Source organism: Hemicordylus capensis, chromosome 7 (assembly GCF_027244095.1).
Source record: "Hemicordylus capensis ecotype Gifberg chromosome 7, rHemCap1.1.pri, whole genome shotgun sequence".
Classification (NCBI taxonomy): Eukaryota; Metazoa; Chordata; class Lepidosauria; order Squamata; family Cordylidae; genus Hemicordylus; species Hemicordylus capensis.
Window position 1 is genome coordinate 33,285,262 of NC_069663.1, and position 19,405 is coordinate 33,304,666.

A 19,405-nucleotide genomic window follows, 5' to 3' on the forward strand; every position below is an offset into this window, starting at 1 on the left:
AAAGAATTACCGTAAAAATAACTTAAAAGAGCTTAACTGTCCTTAGCTCTCTGGCTGATGGTAGAATAGTGCTTGGCCACTACCCCTTGCGTGTCATAGCCCTTTGGCTCCACGGTTCACTTCCTCACTGTTACTTCCCCCTACTGTATCCATGTCTATGACTGCTAACTGAGGATGCTTGTACTGAAGTGGACTCTTGACAAGGAATGCCATAACAAATGTTTGGTCTTTAAGGCACCATAGGACTCTTCATTTTGCAAGCTGTTGTGGCGCCGACACATAAAGACCCCAGTCTTCATCGACAACCAATTAAGCCCCTTAAAGCTTTCAGCCCTCATTATAAACCATAGATCCAATTGGCTCTCAGTAGGTGCCGCAATCTTGCTTATCCTCGGCTTTGCTGTCCCTGGTGTAGAGAGGCCAGGCACTGGCTGCTTTGGGGGCCTGGAGTAGTGAATGGCTTTTAGAAGTATGCTCAATATTTGTGCAGGAGGCCTAAATCCTTGGATGTGCTTCTATTTCAGGAAAAGGAGGGGAGCTTTCAATTCCAAACAGCTGCTTTACCTTGAGAAATACCGACCGAAGATGCGACTACGCTTCAGAGATGCCAATGGCCACTGCATTGTGCAGTAAGGGGGAGACCCTTCACGGAGTCTGGGCGCTCTCAGGGCTGCCTTTCTGGGCTCGTGGAACCTGGAAATGTAATTCTGGAATCGGACGACATCCTCACCGTAGCAGTGGAGCCAGTGCTCCTCAGCCTTTGTCCTAATGATGATTGTGATAAAAAAAATAAAATTAAAACAAAACATTTCAGTGAAGGATTGTCTTCTCATGTTGCATCCAGAACATCTGCCAAGAGAAAAGAGTTCTTTGAACCTTCTGTATTTTTAACTTTTTGAAGAAAAACTAATAAAATCCATCTTATGTCTCAAGGAAAACCAGAGTATCAGGTTGTGCAGAAACCATAATCTTTAAGTGGGACAGCATCCCTCAGTTAGGTCCTGACCTGGGGATTTCTTTTAGTTTCGTAACAGTCATTGTCTTTGCTCTTCTGGCAGGCAGATTGGAGTACAGTCCTTGTAGGTGTATGGGAGTGATTGGCCATCTTAAGCCCAGATGGGTGCTCTTGGAAATAGTGGCATATGTACATCCAGCTTACCAGGATGTTTTACCAACAGCATCTCTCTCTGACGTGCTGGGTGAAAGTCCTTTTCTTCACTGGGTAGTATTTTCAAGCACCAATCACTTGGCCATCTGGGACAAGGATGGTACAACCTGTGACCTTTGGAACACTTTTGATAATGTTGAGGCTCTCAGCATGTGCTTAAAAGGGTGAGGCTCTAGTTTGATTGTGTAGATAAATCCAAATTATATGATGGCAGATATTTCAGAGGTCCTCAGTGCTGTGCTGTTGCTTACCATTTGCCTACAGATTCACTTCTCCAAAGAATTTGGGTTGGAAATCAACTTCCTGCAATTTGGGCAGGAAAAACTGACTCTGTATAGGAAGACTAGGCATCCATGTTTTGAAGTCTCTGACTTAAAGTAGTTAAAATGATTCCTCTGTCATAAAGTGATCCTTGCCTCTCTGGATGGAATAAACGTGAATGAAATCTAGGTTGAAATAGGGCTTTGGTGCCCACTTGGCATCATGATCTTGAGTTCTCAGTGCCTGTGTGGGTATTTCTCCAGACTGGTTTCGTGTACAGTTCACCTTAACCACTGATTGCCTTTTTTGACTTTTCACCAGGTTTTTAAGGGAGATTTGTTGGTTGCATACCACCAATGACTTGTGTGCATATGCTGTCGTCTTCCTCAACAATATATGTAGGGATATAGTCCACAATAGATAGAGGAAGGGGGTTGAGTTTTAGCCAGGAAAGGCAGGAGAGCATTGTTTGTGGGCCAGCAAATCAAGCTTCAGGTGTGTGCTCTTCAAATAGGCTTCAGCTAGGCTGGGTCCACAGTTGAAGTACCCAACAGAAGCCATCTCCCTTCTAGCTCGTCGTGTTTTTAGAATGTGTTTGGTTGTCAAGACTTTGCATTTACGTTCTAGGGTTTAGCTTGCCCTTGTAATCTCTTGTGCAGCATCAAGGGCTTTGAGCAGTCTCTGTCAGCAGTTCTTCCAGTGGGAATAGGCAAGGTCTTGCAGCCCTCCTAGACAGGGTATCTTATTGGGTTGGGTCTGATCGCTGATCACAGCCCCGTTTACGCATTTTAAGCCAGATCATGGACTTGAAATTAGTTTCCATATAGATTTAAGTTAAGCCAGTTGTCATGTTACTATGCCAATCAGTGCAGTTGTGGGTGATTTTTTTAACAGATGTGAATCTACATTGTCAGCCATAAGTTCCTCCTTTTCTCTAAAATATGGCAAGTACTTGGAAGCAGGCATTAGAACATATGTGTTCATTGTGAAGGCCTGCATGTTAGGAAGAAGATACTACTCGGGGAAATATTCTAGGTAGGTAAAGTCCTAAATATTAAATCTCGCCCCCCAATCTTTCCACCTCTGCAATGCCTCTCTGGTGCACATTAAGGCATAAATAGTTATTGGAACTAGATGGCCATTTCTACAAAAGTTAGTATCCCCTTTTGCCAGATAAATCTGCTACGACTTAGATGTTGCAGCTGAACAAGTCAGCCCCAAACTTGTAGGAACAATTTAAGAAATTCACTTGTTCTATATGTAATTTTTGTCCCCCCTCCTTGATTTTCACTTTGTATTATAGCATATTGGCTTGTATTGCAAACTTAAAAAGAATAGACACGGGGTGGGCGGTCAAGCACACGGGTGTGCATACTGTCGTAGAGTAGACATGCTAGAGCTTTGTTGTGAGTGGGACTCAACAGGCACAATTTCTGGTTCAGCACTTGGAACATGGTGCAATAAAGTTCTTACTGCATAAAGTCTTCGTGCTGGTTCTTCGTTAATCTGTTACAACCACTAGTGGTGGCCTTTTGTGTGAGGGCAGGAATGTGAGAAGTGTCCTGCTGAATGGACCAGAAGTCTACCTATCCTGTTTGTGTGGGGTCTCTTCTTGAAGTGACAAACTCATCCATGGTGATGTGTGTGCCGCCCCATATGATGGGCCCTGTGAATGAGTCACACTTTTAAAGGTTTTCTGTGCATCAGGAACATGCATTCCCAACAAAAATTGACCCAGTTAAAAGTAATGTGTGTTCTCTGCCTCAGGGTGTCTGGAAAGATGTAAAACCTGCTTAGTAACATTTGCTTCTCAATAAAAAGTGGGTTTCTAATACCCACCCCTCATTCTGTAAATGGAACCAAGATTTCTGCATCCCTTTTCTGTTGCCAGGATTACTGAGCGATGGTAGTCCTAATAAAAGCAGTTTCTTTTTCCTTCTGCTTATATGCAGTAGCTGTTACATTGAATCTGGGGTTTGTGTACCAGGGAACTTCAGAGACTAGAAAACCATAATGAATTTGAACTTTGCCAACAATGGCTTTCATTTACTCCGTCCCCAGGGCCAGGCAGAAGCCAATAGTAAAGATGGTCCATGTACTAGGAGTTTAGTGTCGGAGAACCAGGGTAGCGCAGACTCAGGGGATGGAGAGATGAAAACTGAAAATTACGATGTAGCTTTGGCAAGTTGTCAGTCTAGCCTACTTAGAATTGTCCAGATACAATTGGGATAAACTAGGAAAAATCTCATGTAGGTATTCCTGAACTTGCAGGAAGGGGGCTATGAAAAATGTGGTGGATACTACTGGGCTGTTTAATTCCCCACCCCAATGTGGTGAGTTGCAGCCATTTCATGTGTCAAAATAGTCACAAGATGATTGCTGTGCTAACAAGGATGGCTCTCAATTAGGAAGATAATGTCCCACTTCCTGTCAGAGATCCTTACTGCTTTTTCAGTACTGGAGCTGGACGTTCACTGGCTATTCTTGGATCTCGCCCTCAAAATTACTGCATCAATAACTATTAGCTGCAGCTCTCTGAAATCAGCAGGCAGTTGCACTCAATCTGTTTGAAAGTGACCTTCTGTGCTTTAACTTTGTAAAAGGCCAATTCATATAACCTTGGTTTAGGCAGAGAAATGGCCAAATGGCCTTTTCTCTGCTCCTGGAATACCAATAGCTAATCAATAAGCGGGAAGTACTGAAGCAGTATTGAGATCCAATCTGCTGCAAAGATCAGCAAGGTGGTGTATGCAGGTGGATTATATTGTCATAGCTTGGATGTGTATGTGCTTTATCTTAGGATGATTTTGCTAAAGCATCCTTAAAGAGTTGCACCAGTTCCCTTTTACAAGCAACAACAAATCTGCATAGCTATATCCCACTTCCAATTTTAATGCAGGATATTACCCAAGGCTGTTTATAGACTGTAGAAAAAAACATGGTTGACAAGGGCCTATAAAAAAAGATGCATGGAAAGCCGAGGAAGTTAGGTCTCTGTTGGCTAATGCCCAGCTCTGCTTTAGGATGGTGGTGCTAATACCACCCTTTCATGTGTCAGCAGCCAAGCAATGACCAGGCTCAATCCAGCCCCAAACATTAGTACAACTGCCATGCTTGCGAAAGGGGGTCAGCGCCTTGACCAGGAGGAAAGCTATACTTGTACTGTGCTCTGCAATGGATGGGGTGAGGAGTGTGTTCACCTGTCCCACTCAATGCCTTACAGCAAGGGTTCACAACCTTGGGTCCCTAATGTTAGACAGAAGGAGTGTGACTCTGTTGATCCTCCTGGACTGCTCGGCTGCTTTCGATACCATCGACCATGGTATCCTTCTGGGACGTCTCTTTGGGTTGGGCTTCGGGGCACGGTTATACGGTGGCTCTGTTCCTACCTAAGGGGTTGTACTCAGAAGGTGGTGCTGGGGGATGCCTGCTCCACCCCTTGGCCTATGGGGTACCACAAGTATCTATTCTGTCCCCCATGCTGTTTAACATTTACATGAAGCCCCTGGGAGAGGTCATCCGTAGGTGTGGGCTGCGGTGCCATCAATATCTTGATGACACCCAGCTCTACCTATCTTTTAAGTCAGCAGACACCAGGGTGGCAGTGGATGCTCTGAACCGGGGCTTGGAGTCTGTTCTGAACTGGATGAGGGCAAACAAGCTGAAACTCAATCCAGATAAAACAGAAGTGCTCTGGGTTGGTAGAACTGATCATCCGAGTAATTAGGTAAAACTGGTCTTGGAAGGGGTCACACTCCCCCTGAAAGACAAAGTCCGCAGCCTGGGGGTGCTTCTGGACCCAATGCTATCCTTGGAGGTGCAGGTGGCAGCGGTGTGCAGAAGCACCTTCTACCAACTACAGCTGGTACTCCAGCTGTGACCCTACTTGAGGAAGTCGGACCTGACCTCAGTCACTCATGTGTTGGTAACATCCAGATTAGACTACTGCAATGCGCTCTACGTGGGGCTGCCTTTTAAGACTGTTCGGAAACTTCAGCTGGTTCAGAATGCTGCTGCAAGGATCCTCGTGGGTGAATTGCTTCACAAGAATTACAATCATCCTGCGTCAGCTTCATTGGCTACCAGTCCGTTTCCGGACTAGATTCAAGGTGCTGCTTAAAAACACACCTTTTTAAGGAGGCTTTTTAATATTATTTTATCTGGTAGGTTCTTTAGCTTTTTATAAATTTCAGTTTTAATTTGAACCTAATAATTGTTTTTAATCTTTTAAAAAAATTAATATTATGACTTATATCTGTGTCTATGTTATTGTTGTAAGCCACCCCTAGCAGGATTGCACTGGAGGGGCAAGGTATAAATATTTTAAATAAATAATAAAGATGTTGGCTTCTGGCCACTGCAGCTGGAGATAATGGGAATTGTAGTCCAACTGAGGAGCCAAAGTTGGGAATCTGTGCTTTATAGCAAGGAACCTTGTTCTCTTCCTTAGAGGAAACTAGCAGAGCTCCCATCCTCCTGGGTTTCAGGAGCGCTGCTAAACATCCCCCCCACCCCGCCCACAATCCTCTTGTGCAAAGCAAGAGGACAACAAGAGGTGCTATTAGTTCCAGTCTGGATTTGACTGAAACTGCCCACATATTTAAATGACTGGGACTGGCACCACCATCCCTCCACCACCCGAGGACATCTTCAGTCTGCAGCTACTACTTAGAGTCTAGATGCCTAATGGCAATAAAAGCCCCAAATATTAAAATCTACAATATAAGAAAACCTTCTTGTAAGTAGGATACAGTTGTCTTTGCTATCTGTCCGTTTGGATGTGTATTCCGGTGCAATGCAGCCTGTAAGTAAGTTTTGATCGATTTGTTCTGAGGACACGTGGGGGAGCTTGAGCCTGCAAGCCACAATGTGCTGAATTTACTACTGTTGGTCAAATGCAGACGGTTTTTCGAAAAGGGACAGGATCTTCACCTCCCAAACTGGTCCCACCCGCATACAGCGGCAGTTCAGTTGCAGGAAATGTTTTCCAGCCTCCGGCGGGGTTTTATAGCTGTACTTAACTAACACCCCCACCCAGCAATTAAAATTGTTTGATTTTTTTTTTTTTAAAAAAAATCTGTTAAATTCTCCAGTGGCTTTTTACACCTGCCAAGGGCGGGCAGTGTGCGAATAAGAGAGATCACCCCCAGCCTTCCCTGGAACGTGTAGGTCACTGTTGCTGGGCTGTTAGAGGGAGAGGGGGGTATTTTCCTGCATGCACCCCTTGTCTCTTGGCATCGGGGACACCTCCCCCCGCCGCAGCAGAAGTGCCATGCGGCCCGTTGCTTAAAGTTCTGCCTCGTGGTGCTCTCAAGGTTGTAATGCAGAAGGTTACTGCACTCTTCAAGCAGGCAAGGGGGTTAACAGAGAAAGTGCAGTGCCCATCTTCGAGGTGTCCCACAGTGAAGAGGTATTGTGAATTAAAGTGGCTTTCCCCCTCCCCTCCCCACTCTAGCAGGGCTGAACTGGAGACAGCACTATCCTCGCACTCTGCACATACCCAGAAGACGTACCAAAACGCTCGCTGCACTAGCAAAAGCCAGCCCTCCTCGACCGAGTTTACGCCCGAAGCCCCGCCCTCTCCACCAGCTCTACTCAGGAAGGCCACGCCCACCGCGTCGCCTTCCGTTCTGCCGGACAGCGGGCCTTTCCTTCTGCTCTGCAAGCCCGCCCCCGCCCCGTGTTCCCGGGAAGGTGCGCATGCGCAGGGGAGGACCGCGCGCTGCGCCTTCCCGCTCGAACGCAGATCGCGTGCCTCGAACTCGAAGCTCTGGGTGCGGCGCTCCCTTTCCTCCCCGCCCACCCGCCTATTGTCACGTGCCACGGAGCCAAGGCTCGAGCGCCATCTCAAGGAAGGGAGAGACTGTGGGGCGCGCACGCGCGGGAGGGAGAGCGGCGGTTGCGGCGGCCGTCGTGAGTTGGGCGGAGCGAAACGAGGCGCCCGGGGACGCGCCCCTCTCTCGGATTGGGGTGAGCCGGGAGGAGGCGGGCTCCACTGGCTCCGCTTCCTTTTGGGGCGGGGAAAAATGTTTCCGGAACGGGCCAGCTGGGGTCGCTTAGAGTGTCCTAGAAAGGGCCCTTGAGTGGAGGGGCTGCTCTTCGCCCTGGAAGGGGCCCCGGCCTCCCTGTGGTCTGTCTCTCCAGGAGGCTGAGGCCCTGAGAGATACCTGCTCAAGGTGTTCTTTCCATCGCACGGACGGACATTGCCCTTCCACCCGCTGTGGGCATGCCCCTGTTGTGGGCAAGGGGCTGGGCCCGGTGGCTAATGTGAGCTGCAAGGGGACTGCAATTCCCATCATCCCCAGCTAAGCATGGCTGGGGATGATAGGAGTTGTTGTCCAACAGTGCCCGCAAAGTCTCGGGCTGCAAAGTCTTTGGCTTTTGCAGAGAGAAATACATGTGGAAGTGTGCCCTCATCTGCAAATGCAGCATTTAAAAAAAAAAATGCATGTGGAGTGTATTCTGTGAGGTGGGGGCTGGTGGTGTATTGTGCCCTGGCATATACAGGGTTTTTGTGGGACGTGTGCACAATACGTCAGACCCTGTGCAGGGGAGAGCCCAAACCTGCCGTGGGTTGACAACAGGCTTGGAATGCTGCTCACGGGTTGACTGGTTTTCTTATTTATTAGGTTTCTGTCCTGCTTCTGAGCCAGAAGGATCCCCAAGGCGGCTTAAGTAGAGTGCTGCAATACATTCTCAGGAGGAGGGCTGCTTCTGGTCCCTCTCTGGCATACAGTTTCCATTCAACAATCCTTTCTGACCTATTTGCTATAAAATGTGGGAGAATTTTTTGAAAGAAAAAAGACAGTAAGAAGTACAAGACAGTGAGAGACTAAGCAAATAAATTAAAGGGACGGGTAAATAGTAATAAGTAGAGGGATCCAGCCCAAGAGGTTAATGTGGAATGTGGTACTTAGGCTGCTTGCAGGAACAAGTGGGGGACACACATAATAGATGTATCTAGAAGCTGCCATAATATATGACTATTTCTTTTTCTCTTTTAAACAGTTCCTCATATATGGGATGGAGATGAATCTCCGTGAACAAGAAGGTGTTCAGATTTACCAAGGGCAATAGTGTGATGAACAGGAGGGCATGGAGGGCAAAACAGGACTGTGGAGTGGAGAAGAGAATTCAAGTGAAGACTTAGTATTTCTTCTCAGTAGTGGTGCTGAAAACAGGAATGCATCTGAAACACAACAGGACTCAAATTCTGGCAAAGATGCAATATGCAACGAAACAAAGTTTTTAAAAGAGACTATTGTGATTGACAAAGCTTCAGAAATTGTTAATATTGATAATGAGGAAAGCAGAGTTGTTTTAAGTGAAAAATATCTTCTGAACCTGGCAGATCTTGAGGATGTTTTAGAGAAAAATGATATTAAAGAACAAAACGATACCCTAAAATTTCTAGGGGTGAAGACACTGGGGGAAACAGAGAAAATTCATAGTAAAGATTACTCAGAGGCTCAGACTGCAGACAAAGTAGCCGTATTACAGAAAGTAGGATTAGGTGTTATGCAAGTTGCCGAAACGGTTGGTTTTTACAAGACTGAAGCTCAAATGAAAGATGGTATTATTCACACTGGCTTTTCGGGACAACTGTTGGATTCCTGGAAGAAGGACGTTCACTTAATGTCTTCAGGCGTTTCTGAGACAAAAGATGACCAGGAAGACTTCTTCAGGTTATAGTCAGATATTTCTGCTCTGTGGTCAAGCTTTTTAGGATTTAGCTGCTAGGCACTTTTCACACAGTGTTCATTTTGTAGGTGTCCGAGTTCTGAATTCCCTTGACTGCCAGTTATTTGTCACATCCTCCTTAATCTACCAAAAATGCATGGCACTCTGAACACTTCTCATTCCTCCTAGCAATCAAACCCCAATGCCAGACATTTCTTTTCCCCCTGTGTCATATTGCAATCCCTTGGATTGATAGAGTATACCGTATTAAGAATGTCTACAATAAATGAATAATAGAATAAAATAGCTAAAAGCCCATCTAGATCAACTTTCCAAAGACAGATCCCATTCAGCCCTTAGATCAATCACCAGGTGCAGGAGCATGACAGGAGTTGCCTGCACCAGTGGTGTACTTAGGGGAGAGGGGGCCCATATTCATCCTTCTCTCTGGCGGCCCCCCAGAGTGAGGGCGATAATGAAAATAGGGAATGGTGGAGCTGGAGGACCCTCGGGAGCTGCGGGCCCGGGTTGGTTGAACCCTTTCGCACAATTATAGCTACACCTCTCGCCTGCACTTTAGGTAAAACTAGATGAAGCCACCAGCCAGCCAAACCACAGACTGGTGGGCAGGGGGAAGGAAAACCCTGAGTATCAAGGACACATCAATTGTCATTGCTTTGTGTATTCCTCTGGAAGTTCATCTAAGCATTTTCTCACAAGCAGCTCCAAATCTTTTGAGTTTAGCTTCATTGAGGCTTGGGGTTAGACAAGCAGGGGGGTTATTTTAATTTACTGTATTTTATACTTCAAATAAATGTTACTCATCCAGAGACTCCAGGATAGAATCGGCAACATATTGAAATGAGCAGAATAATAATGCTCCTCTGTGTACTTGAGGACCAAACTTCACGTGACAGCAACAGACTCATGTCTTTAAATATAGGTCTGCCCCTGTTATGCAGAAGGGATGCATGGGAGGTCATTTCTGACCGCCCCCCCCCCCATTTTCCTTTTGGTGTCTGTGCCTTGGAGTCTCTTTTCCCTGATAGGAGTTCTGTTACTGGAAATTGTTCTGACTTGTCTGGGGGTGGGGTGGGAATGGCGGGCAGGAGGGAAGATTCAGCATCATGTATCACAGTACAAGTGAACCTCTGTATTTGCAGGGGTTCCATTCTCCACTATTAGCACAGAGAACAATACTGCGAATACAGAGTCACTAAGTCTATGGCATTGTGGGGGTTAGGTTCCCAGTGCCTGAACACCCCCCCCATGCCAAAATAAAGGACCCTGCTATGCTCCGCAGGCCCTCAGCATTCCAATGATGCCTCCTCAAGGCCCAAAGTCCCAATTTTTCAGTGAAAAATTGGGGGGGGGGTGCCATTTCCCCCATAAAAATGATCCACAAATGGCTCCTCGTCACAAAATGGCAGCTGGAAATGACCGAGGTAATTTCTGGCCATCCCCAACCCACGGATTTGTGGAATTAACCACTTATTTGCTGTTTTGTACCCATATATGCTGAGGTCGGATGTTAATTGCCCATATGCAGATACGTGAATCCACGAATGTCAAGTACATGGATATGGAGGTTCTGCTATATACATTTTTACACTGTAAATTGTACCCCCAATTCCTGCTTTGCACATGACTGAGGTACATTTCAGTTTAAAGACCCAGGTCTGCTGTTGTCACGAGTAGTTTGGCTTTCAGTCATGTGATAAAAAATGGGAAGGTGAGGAAGCAAGCTGTGAGGGGGGCGCGTGTAGGAGGAAGAGTTAAGTGTCCTTTTTCTTATATCACTGCCAGTCCTAAAATGAACATGCAAAATGAAAACGTTCTCTTCTTTCTTACCACAGTGTCCAGAGCTTGTCGCGACAGACAAAGTGGTCTGCACCTAAAGCAGTGGAAATAACACCTAGCAAAGGCCATATTTCAGAAAATGGACAACACAAACAGTTACTGTTTGCTGTGGATGATATCCAGAAGGAGGAGGTCTGCATAGATTCTGAAGAGGATTTCTCATGTGGTCTTGATAGCAGAAAAGAAGAAACAGATCAAGCAAATTGTAAGGAAGTGACTGGCTTGGCCTTTGAAAGTTCATCAACTAACACAATAAAATCTTGCTTTGTGCCTTTGAAGAATATTTGCTGTAAAATGAAAGAAAAGAATGAATATTTAGTACATCCAAATGCAAAGGAATTGCCACAGAGAAAACTAAGCAAAAGTGATGTGCTTAAAAAACTGCGTGCAGTCCTGCATGACTTGTTGGAGAAAAAGTGCATTAAAAAGCTAGAGAAACCTCTCCAAATACAAGACACTGAGGCTTTGTTGGAAAACGCAACAGAGAACAAGGTGGAAAGCAACTTGGAAGTGAACATCTCTACCCAAATACAAAGTTCTGGAGAGCCAGACAGTGGAGAAACACATCCTGATCACGACATGAAAACAGAAAGTAACGCCAGCTCTCCAGATATCACCACGTTTTGTGATATAGGCATTTTTGAAAAGTTTTCTTTTATGGCATCAAGCCCTGAAAACTCGATCATGGATCCTAATCATTCACAAGGGGATGAAAAAGGAGCACAGAATTTACAACTGGATTCTGTTCTGATTTCTGAGACACAGAAGCTAAAGACTAGAGCTTTTGAATTTACTGAAAATTTTGTGAAGTACAAGAATGGATTGGTTAATCAGGTAGAGAAGAAAGAAGCATCTCACACAATAGATGACCATTCAGATCTGGAAACATTTGTGTCTAGATTTTCTGGAGAAGCCACTCACACAATAGATAACCATTCAGATCTGGAAACATTTGTGTCTAGATTTTCCGGAGAAGCAGCTACTGATAATACTAGTCAGCCCCACCAAATAAATTCAGTACCTATATCTTGTGAAGATATTCTGCAGTCTAACATCATTAATTCCACGTGTTCATCTGCAGCTTTGCGTAGTGAAACCAAACTATCCCAAGTGTCCCTCAAAGGAACGGGTGCTTTCCCTTTATTTGATGAAACAAGTAAAGAAAGAAATGTACGTCAAGCAACCTGTGAGTTAGAGTCTTGCTTTGTTTCATCACTTTCAGGGGATGATCTCAAGTTAGGTTTGAATGATACAGTTCGTAACAAAACCAAAATTAAGATGCCCCTAGAGGGAAATATGACTCCATGTTCTGTAAATGCATCAGCTGAAGAAGTCATTAAAGAACAGGAAACTCCAAACCAAAGAAGTCCTATATTCACAAACAAAAATGACAATAATTGCTGGTTTCTGCTGAAAATTGACCAAGTCATAGAGGTGGAAGATCGTGCATGTGTCAGAGATGAAGAAAACCTACCTAGAGAGCTAGAGTCTGGTGATGCCCTTTCAGATCATGTTATTGATCTTTCACAACCAGGGAGTGAGTCAGAACATCTGTCAGTCACAGGTGATGTTACAACTATCAAGCACAGTGAGGTCAGAAAAGGGACAGTTTTAAGTGAGACCTGTGATGGAGAAATCAACAATGCAGAAGAAAATATGAGTCCTCATCCAGCGAAAGAAAATCGTTCTGTGGAGGTATGGTCACAAATACTGTCCGTTTGGATAGCAGCAATTGGTATTGGGAGAGTGTGGAATGAGCATAGCAGGCTAGTGCAGACATGGAGGGATGATTCTCCAGTGTGGATAAGATACCGGAAGGAAGCCAGTCAGGGTTGCAAGCTCCCGCCTTTCCCATTCCCTGCTCTCTTCAGCATGAATTATTGCCCTTCCTTAAGAGTGGTTTAAGTGTTGCAGCATCACTCACATTAGCCATGATTAATGCTAACTGGGTTTCCTACTTATACAGGAGTTGCTAAGCAGCTTTGAAACCAGGTTAAGAGTCTTGATGAAGGGGAAAACCTGGTCAGAGCTGAATCTTTTTATTTTTATTTTTTAAAGTATTTGTTATATACTCTCGATGCTTCAAGACTGGTTATAACTGGTTAAAATACAAGTTGCCAAAATTAGTCATTTAAAAAAAGAAGATCATCACCATGGTAAGCATCCTAGCCAATCTTTTCGGAGTAAACACTGAGCTGATCTCTTCTCCTGCCGTGCTTAACCATAGCATGTCAAAACACAGCCTCCAACAGGCAGTGCTGAAAGCACATCCTAAAACTGCTTATATGGTACTCTTTCTGTTTCAGAGAATTTTTATAAGGAAGGATTCTGAAATTAAGGGGCACCTAGGCAGAATGCTTCTGCATCTGCTGCTGTTGTCTGGACTTGGTGTGCAGTGGAAGAGTTCCCTAAGTTGATGTTGACGGCATACCGATGATGGGGTAGATGGGGAGGTGGTATCTTAGGTGTTCCTATAATCAGCCAGCTTAAAACAGGCAGGTCTAGTTTAAAAAGATAGTTTGTAATTGGTGTGTTCTCTTTCTGTCCAAGGAGGAAGAAAGCCTGCAGCCAGGTCAGTTTCATGGTGTGCAGATTGTCTTTTACGTATGTCTGCTTTCTTCCTCTCTTACTGTCTTCATTGCTGTGTAGCTCTGATTTAGCCTTGGGATAATTTGGCAAGGGTTAAATAACGTGGGCCTAACTTCAGGTGCAAAGCTGGAGCGCTGCTTGCAGTATTAGCACTTCTCTTAGGCTACAGTAGGATTGCAGGCAAAGCGCCTTTACCTTTAATAGGAAATAGGCACAAAAGGCAGAATTATGGCCAAGTCAACATGATCCACCACTGAAGCACTATGACAGGGAGAAGGTGCCTCGGGTGAAATTATAGTTCTTGAGCAACAACTAAATGCATAGCAGAGCTGCCTTGTTCCATGTTAAAACTGCCAGTTACTGTGTGAACAGTAACTGGGTTATTGGGACATGGTATGTCTGGGAATCACAAAGAGACAGTGGGATTGATTGGTTTATATTAATATTTCTATGTCATTTTTGATCCCAGAGGACTTCAAAAGTGGCTTTCAAAATGGTAAAATACAAAGTAGACACATTATAGCTGGTACCCCAGCTCACTAAGCAAAGAGGCGCCTTTCAAAGTGGTGGTTTTCTTATATTTAGCAGGGAGAGAGCAACTGGCCCTATTCAGTCTCAACACAGCATCCTTCCAGTGGCTGTTGCTGGTGTCTGCCTTATATTTCTTTTTGCTTTGGTGACAGAGAACCATCTTTTCTTATGTATTAATTATTTATTTTTCTACACAAACTGCTTTGAGAAATTCTGTTGAAAAGCGGTATATAAATATCCATAGTAGTAGTAACTATCCATAAATATCTGTAGTAGTAGTAACATAGTAGTAGTAGTAGTAGTAGTAGTAGTATAACCTGACATCCTCAGGTTATAATTTGAAGTGAATGGTGATATATTCAGTAAATCATTCTTGTTCCTAAAACTTAATGTGGGAAGGGTCTAGTCGGATACATATTGATATACTCTTTTTATGGCCCCTGTCTCAGCTCATGGCTCACTATTGATTGACTTGTGTGGTGTTGAATAGATAGTTCTGCCTCATAGCTGGGACCTGGTCAACGTAGCCATTAGCTGCTTATAACTCAACTATCACATGAATCCTGGGCATGTGGTGGCTATTTGAAATTTAATCACTTGTGGCCACCAAGTCTAGAATGGGATAGTTTGCATATAGGTCAGCACAAATGTTGCCTAAATGTGGGTTGCCTAAATGTGGGTTGGGGGGCTGTTGTGCAGAACATTTAGGTGCCACTCATGGCTGCAGTCTCACATGCTGCTGCTGCTGCAAAGAAAAAGATGAAGCAGCTCCCATGCATCCAAGATTCATCTGCACCAGTCCTGAGTGTTTACTTGAAATCCACCCACACCAAAGATGGGCTGTCATACCTGTGACTTTCTTTTAGGTATAACTACAAGAGCTAGTTCATATATAATGAATTGGTTCTGATACATGAGAATGTGCATATGGGTGTGTGTGTGTCCCCCCCCCCCATGAGCAACATCATTTTGGAGCAGCGTATTCATGGAAGGTACAGCACTTCTGTGAGCAGGGATTTCCACACTTTGCTTCGGCTTCCATCAGTAACCTTATCCAGCATTGCATAGTTCACACAATTAGATCACTTGTGAGGTGATATTCATACATTTCAGTGCTGATTCATAATATGCAGCATCAGAATTACCTGATGAAAGGAGTGACTTATGGGAGGAAACCAATTTACTTCAGAGTGAAATTGGTGGAGCCACCCTGTAACCACAATGTATTATTCAGTTTATATACCACCCTTCCTAAAGTGACTCAGGGCAGTTTTCATTAAAATAAAAAATGCATAATAAAACAAAACAAAAAATTAAAAACCATTTAAACCAGATTAAAACTCATTAAAATTAAAACTAGATACCATTAAAAGCCAGGCTAAAAAGATTGGTCTCTAAGGCTCTCTTGAAGGCCTCCAAGGAAGATAATTCTCTTGTATCCACAGGGAGTGCTTTGCACAACCTAGGGGCCACAAGTGAGAAGGCCTGATTCCAGGTCGCCACCAGATGGGCACCCAAAGATGGACCGTGCATTCCCCTTACAGATATGGAAACAAGCGATTAACTTGCTTTGTTCACTTAGCGAAAAATAATGTCCCACGTCCTCAAAACGCTTGAAGAACCCCATTGAATGTAATGTTTTGGGGTTGCATTTTGTGTGAGTAGATACACACTTTGATCCCTTTAAATGATTCCCATGTAGTTGATTGCAAGTTTTAAAATGAACTTTAATGTAAGTATTAACATATCGATTGTTGGCATGAGGATGGCATGAATTATAAAAAGCGAATGCTATTTTTAGTTCTCCTCTTGTGTTGAGAGAGAGCGAGAGCTCAAAGGTGGTGAAGTAGTGCTTTGAGGCTATGTGTGTAATCCTGCCAAGAGCCAGATAGAAATGAGAGAGAAATAAGATGCTACAGAAACTTCCAAAGAGTATCCATTTAGTTATTACTAAATGAAATTAGGGGAAAAAACCTTATCCTCATTAATTACCATGAGTTGGAAAATGCCAGTGTCCCGGCACAGAGGATTCAGATTCCTCCTGTGGTCTTACTCCTCTTCTTTCCTTGAGGGTAGTCGCTGTGCTGATCAGATATCACATCCCTTTTGTTTGCTTAATCTGTCTTCTCTGTCTAATGATCTTTTTGTATGTGGCTTTATATCAGTAGGCACAGAGTTTGAAATTGTAACCGATTTTGTATTGTTACTCTGTGACATGTACTGAAATCTGTTTCCAGGAACTTGGGCAGTGATATTTCCCCATCCTTATATAACCAGGCACTGCCTGCACTTTTCTTGCTTGCCTTTCTGATGCTGAAAAATACAGATTGAAACTCAGAAACAGTTCATCCTAACGAGTTGGGGGTGGGCGGGGGGGAGGTACAGCTGCTTCTCCTTCCAGGGCGCTTACCAGATTACGCGATAAAACAGGGGTAAAATGCTTCGACTTGGCAGGATCGTACTAAAAACGATCCCCAGAATCTCAGACACCTACAACAGGAAAATACAGCTATTTTCCCTCAGAAAGAGGATTGTATCCGAAGGCATGATGGATTGTCACAACCTACTGCTCTGAGACAGGGCAAGTCACAAACCTTGTGGCATAGCAGGAGGGAGGGACCAACCACTCAGACCTCAGTTCTTCACCCTGTCTTGCTCCAAGCAGGTGCTCCTCATTGGTGCTCCATGTTTTTTTCACTTTTGGCCTTTCCACTTTTAGTTTTTGCTGTCTTTCGGCTCCCTTCTTTCTACCCCGCTACTTAACTTTTGTTTCCAGTGCCAGTCGGGGTAAAGCAGGGAGGCAGAGCGCTGCTCCTTACCTGCCTTTGATATGGCAGCCAAGCATGCTTGCGGCGAGAGAGAGGTCTCTCTTCAGTGGATGCTGAAGTAGCCACCCTGGTTACGGGGGCTGTTTTCCCTAGGGATGGGGAAGAGGTTCTTAGGAATCTTGATGATAAAAAATGTGATGCCATTTTGTGGAGATCTCACGAATCGTCCACACTGTTTTTCACCGGGCACAGGAACTGATGCTTCCTCCCTCCTGCTCTACTCCCTCCTCCCCTAAGGAAAAGGAGTGGCACACCTTAGATGTGCACAGAGCTGTCAAGATCTATCTGTAGTGCACCAGGCCTTTCCGATCGTCGGAGTCCTTTTTCGTCTCTTTCAGGGATTGCTCTCTGGGTAGGAAGGTCTCCACTTCCACTTTGTCCTGCTGGATATGCTAGTGTGAGGATATGCCTCAAGAGGATATGCCTCTTGGCGTATTTGGCCTCAGGGGCTCCCTCCCTGGCGGGGATAACAGCCCACTCCACTAGAAGCGCCGCTGTGTTGGCTGCCTTTTCTACCTTGGCGCCCCGGTTGACATCTGCCGGGCTGCGACGTGGGAAACGTTGTCTTCTTTTGTGAGGCATTACAAAATCCATGACTGGACATCAGCTGATGCATCCTTTGGCAGGCATGTCCTGCAACAGGTGGTTCCTTCGTAGGACCAGATTCTGCAGCTCCCGCCGAGGGTTTTCAGTAGCGGCTTTGGCAGGTCCCATCATGCCTTCGGATACAATCCTCTTCTGAGGGAGAATGAATCATTGGCACTTACCTGAAAGGTCATTCTCTTCAGAAGTATCGATTGTATCTGACCCGCCTGCTCGTTCATCTGGTCTTTTCCTTTCCTTCTGCCTGTGTCTCTGGCTGTTCTCCATATATATGTTTGAGGCAGTTTCCTCTGGGGTGGACTGCTCTTTCTGGGGGTGTTGAGTTAGTCTTAGGGCATATTTTAAGGGGTTCCCTGTTCCCTTTACTCCAGTTTCCTCGTTGCTGTTTGAGGCTTGTTTTTCTTTCCTCTATGGTGATTCTGGTTTTAGAGCATGAGTACGCTGGCTACATACTGAGGTCTGAGGGGTTGGTCCCTCCCTTCTCCTGTGCCACTAAGTTTGTGATTGGCCCTGTCTCTGAGCAGTAGGTCATGACAACCCATCATGCCTTTGGATACAATCCATACTTCTGAGGAGAATGACCTTTCAGGTAAGTGCCAACGATTCATTTTTCTGCAATGGACTTGCAATGTTGTAGCACTACAACTCAAAGATAAAATCCAAAATAAGGCATTGGAACATAGGAAGCTGCCATATTCTGAGTCAGACCATAGGTCCATCTAGCTCAATATTGTCTCCACAGACTGGCAGCGGCTTCTCCAAGGTTGCAGGCAGGATTCTCTCTCATCCCTACCTTGGAGATGCTGCCAGGGAGGGAACTTGGAACCTTCTGCTCTTCTCAGAGTGGCTCCATCCCCTGATGGGGAATATCTAACAGTGCTCACACATCAAGTCTCCCATTCATATGTAACCAGGGTGGACCCTGCTTAGTGAAGGGGGCAAGTCATGCTTGCTGCCACCAGACCAGCTCTCCTCTCCATATGAACAGCACATTGCTGTCTGTATGGAAGCCCACTTAGCAGGTCCTTAGTGACACTGTTGTATGGTTTAATCTGGAAGGCACCCTGGAGCTCTGTTTGCTCCTCTCTCTCCCATCTCACCCTGCATAGAGCCGCGTTGCTGGCCGTTCATCAGGTAGAGCTTTTTGGTTAACTGCATTTCTACCTGACGAATGGCCATCCTGCAGGCAGCATGGCTCTCATTAATTCTGGGGCAGAATGAGATGAGAATGAGGAGCAAACAGAGCTTCAGGAAGGAGAGGCAGCTCTGCTTTCTCCCCCACCCATTTGTTAGGACAAACCAATCCTGTTGAAACTTCTTACCCTTTTTTAATGTAATCTGCTTTGATAGTTTTTTTTTTGAAAAGCTATGTATAGTAGTAGTAGTAATAATTAATAATAAAAATTAATAATAATTAATAATTAATTCCTTTAGGAGTTGTCTGGGCCAGTAGTCAAGCTCCTTGGAACTCCCCATCATAGTTACAACATGCGAAGTTTGGGGAAGCTTGCGGAGCTGAAGGTTTCTTCAGATGATGAGGTACAGTGCTAGTGTCTATTTGGCAGAGGTTTTCCCCCCCTTACTTTGCGACATGATGAAGTAACTAAGCGGAGTGGACTGATTAGCAGTGAATAGTAGCAGCAGCAGCAGCAGCAGCAGCAGCTCTGACAGTTGAGGAGGATCCTTCAGAGTCAAGGATAATTGGCTGAGGGGCTTGGAGTAGGATTCAGGCCTCTTTCTGCCTTGCAGTGATTTCTGGGAAGAGCTCAGGTGCGCTTCTCTCCAGTACCAATGGTGCTGGAGGCACAGAGTGAAAGGAGGACATGCCAGATGCCCCTCAGCATTGGACTTCTTGGCCTGAAAAGAATGCTTGTTTTATTCCTTT

The 19,405-nt window shown here is 45.0% G+C and overlaps 2 protein-coding genes across 10 annotated transcripts in view; both read left to right on the forward strand.

Annotated features, from left to right (window-relative positions):
- Positions 1-2,913, forward strand: part of PTP4A2 (protein tyrosine phosphatase 4A2) — a 44,652-nt gene extending 41,739 nt beyond the window's left edge. For all 5 annotated transcript variants that reach the window (XM_053268795.1, XM_053268798.1, XM_053268797.1 and 2 more), the window contains exon 6: positions 525-2,913. In XM_053268795.1, coding sequence (XP_053124770.1) covers positions 525-633 — 109 coding nt within the window. In that variant the 3' untranslated portion in view covers positions 634-2,913. The remainder of the gene's footprint in view (positions 1-524) is intronic.
- Positions 2,914-7,127: 4,214 nt separating this feature from the next.
- The window catches only part of SPOCD1 (SPOC domain containing 1), a 33,343-nt gene continuing 21,065 nt past the window's right edge, over positions 7,128-19,405 (forward strand). The window contains exons 1-5 of one of the 5 annotated variants that reach the window (XM_053268105.1): positions 7,128-7,399; positions 8,438-9,114; positions 10,966-12,664; positions 13,520-13,573; positions 18,955-19,059. In XM_053268105.1, the coding sequence (XP_053124080.1) occupies positions 8,525-9,114; positions 10,966-12,664; positions 13,520-13,573; positions 18,955-19,059 (2,448 nt within the window). In that variant the 5' untranslated portion in view covers positions 7,128-7,399; positions 8,438-8,524. The other 4 variants (XM_053268101.1, XM_053268107.1, XM_053268102.1 and 1 more) reach the window with 4 other exon arrangements.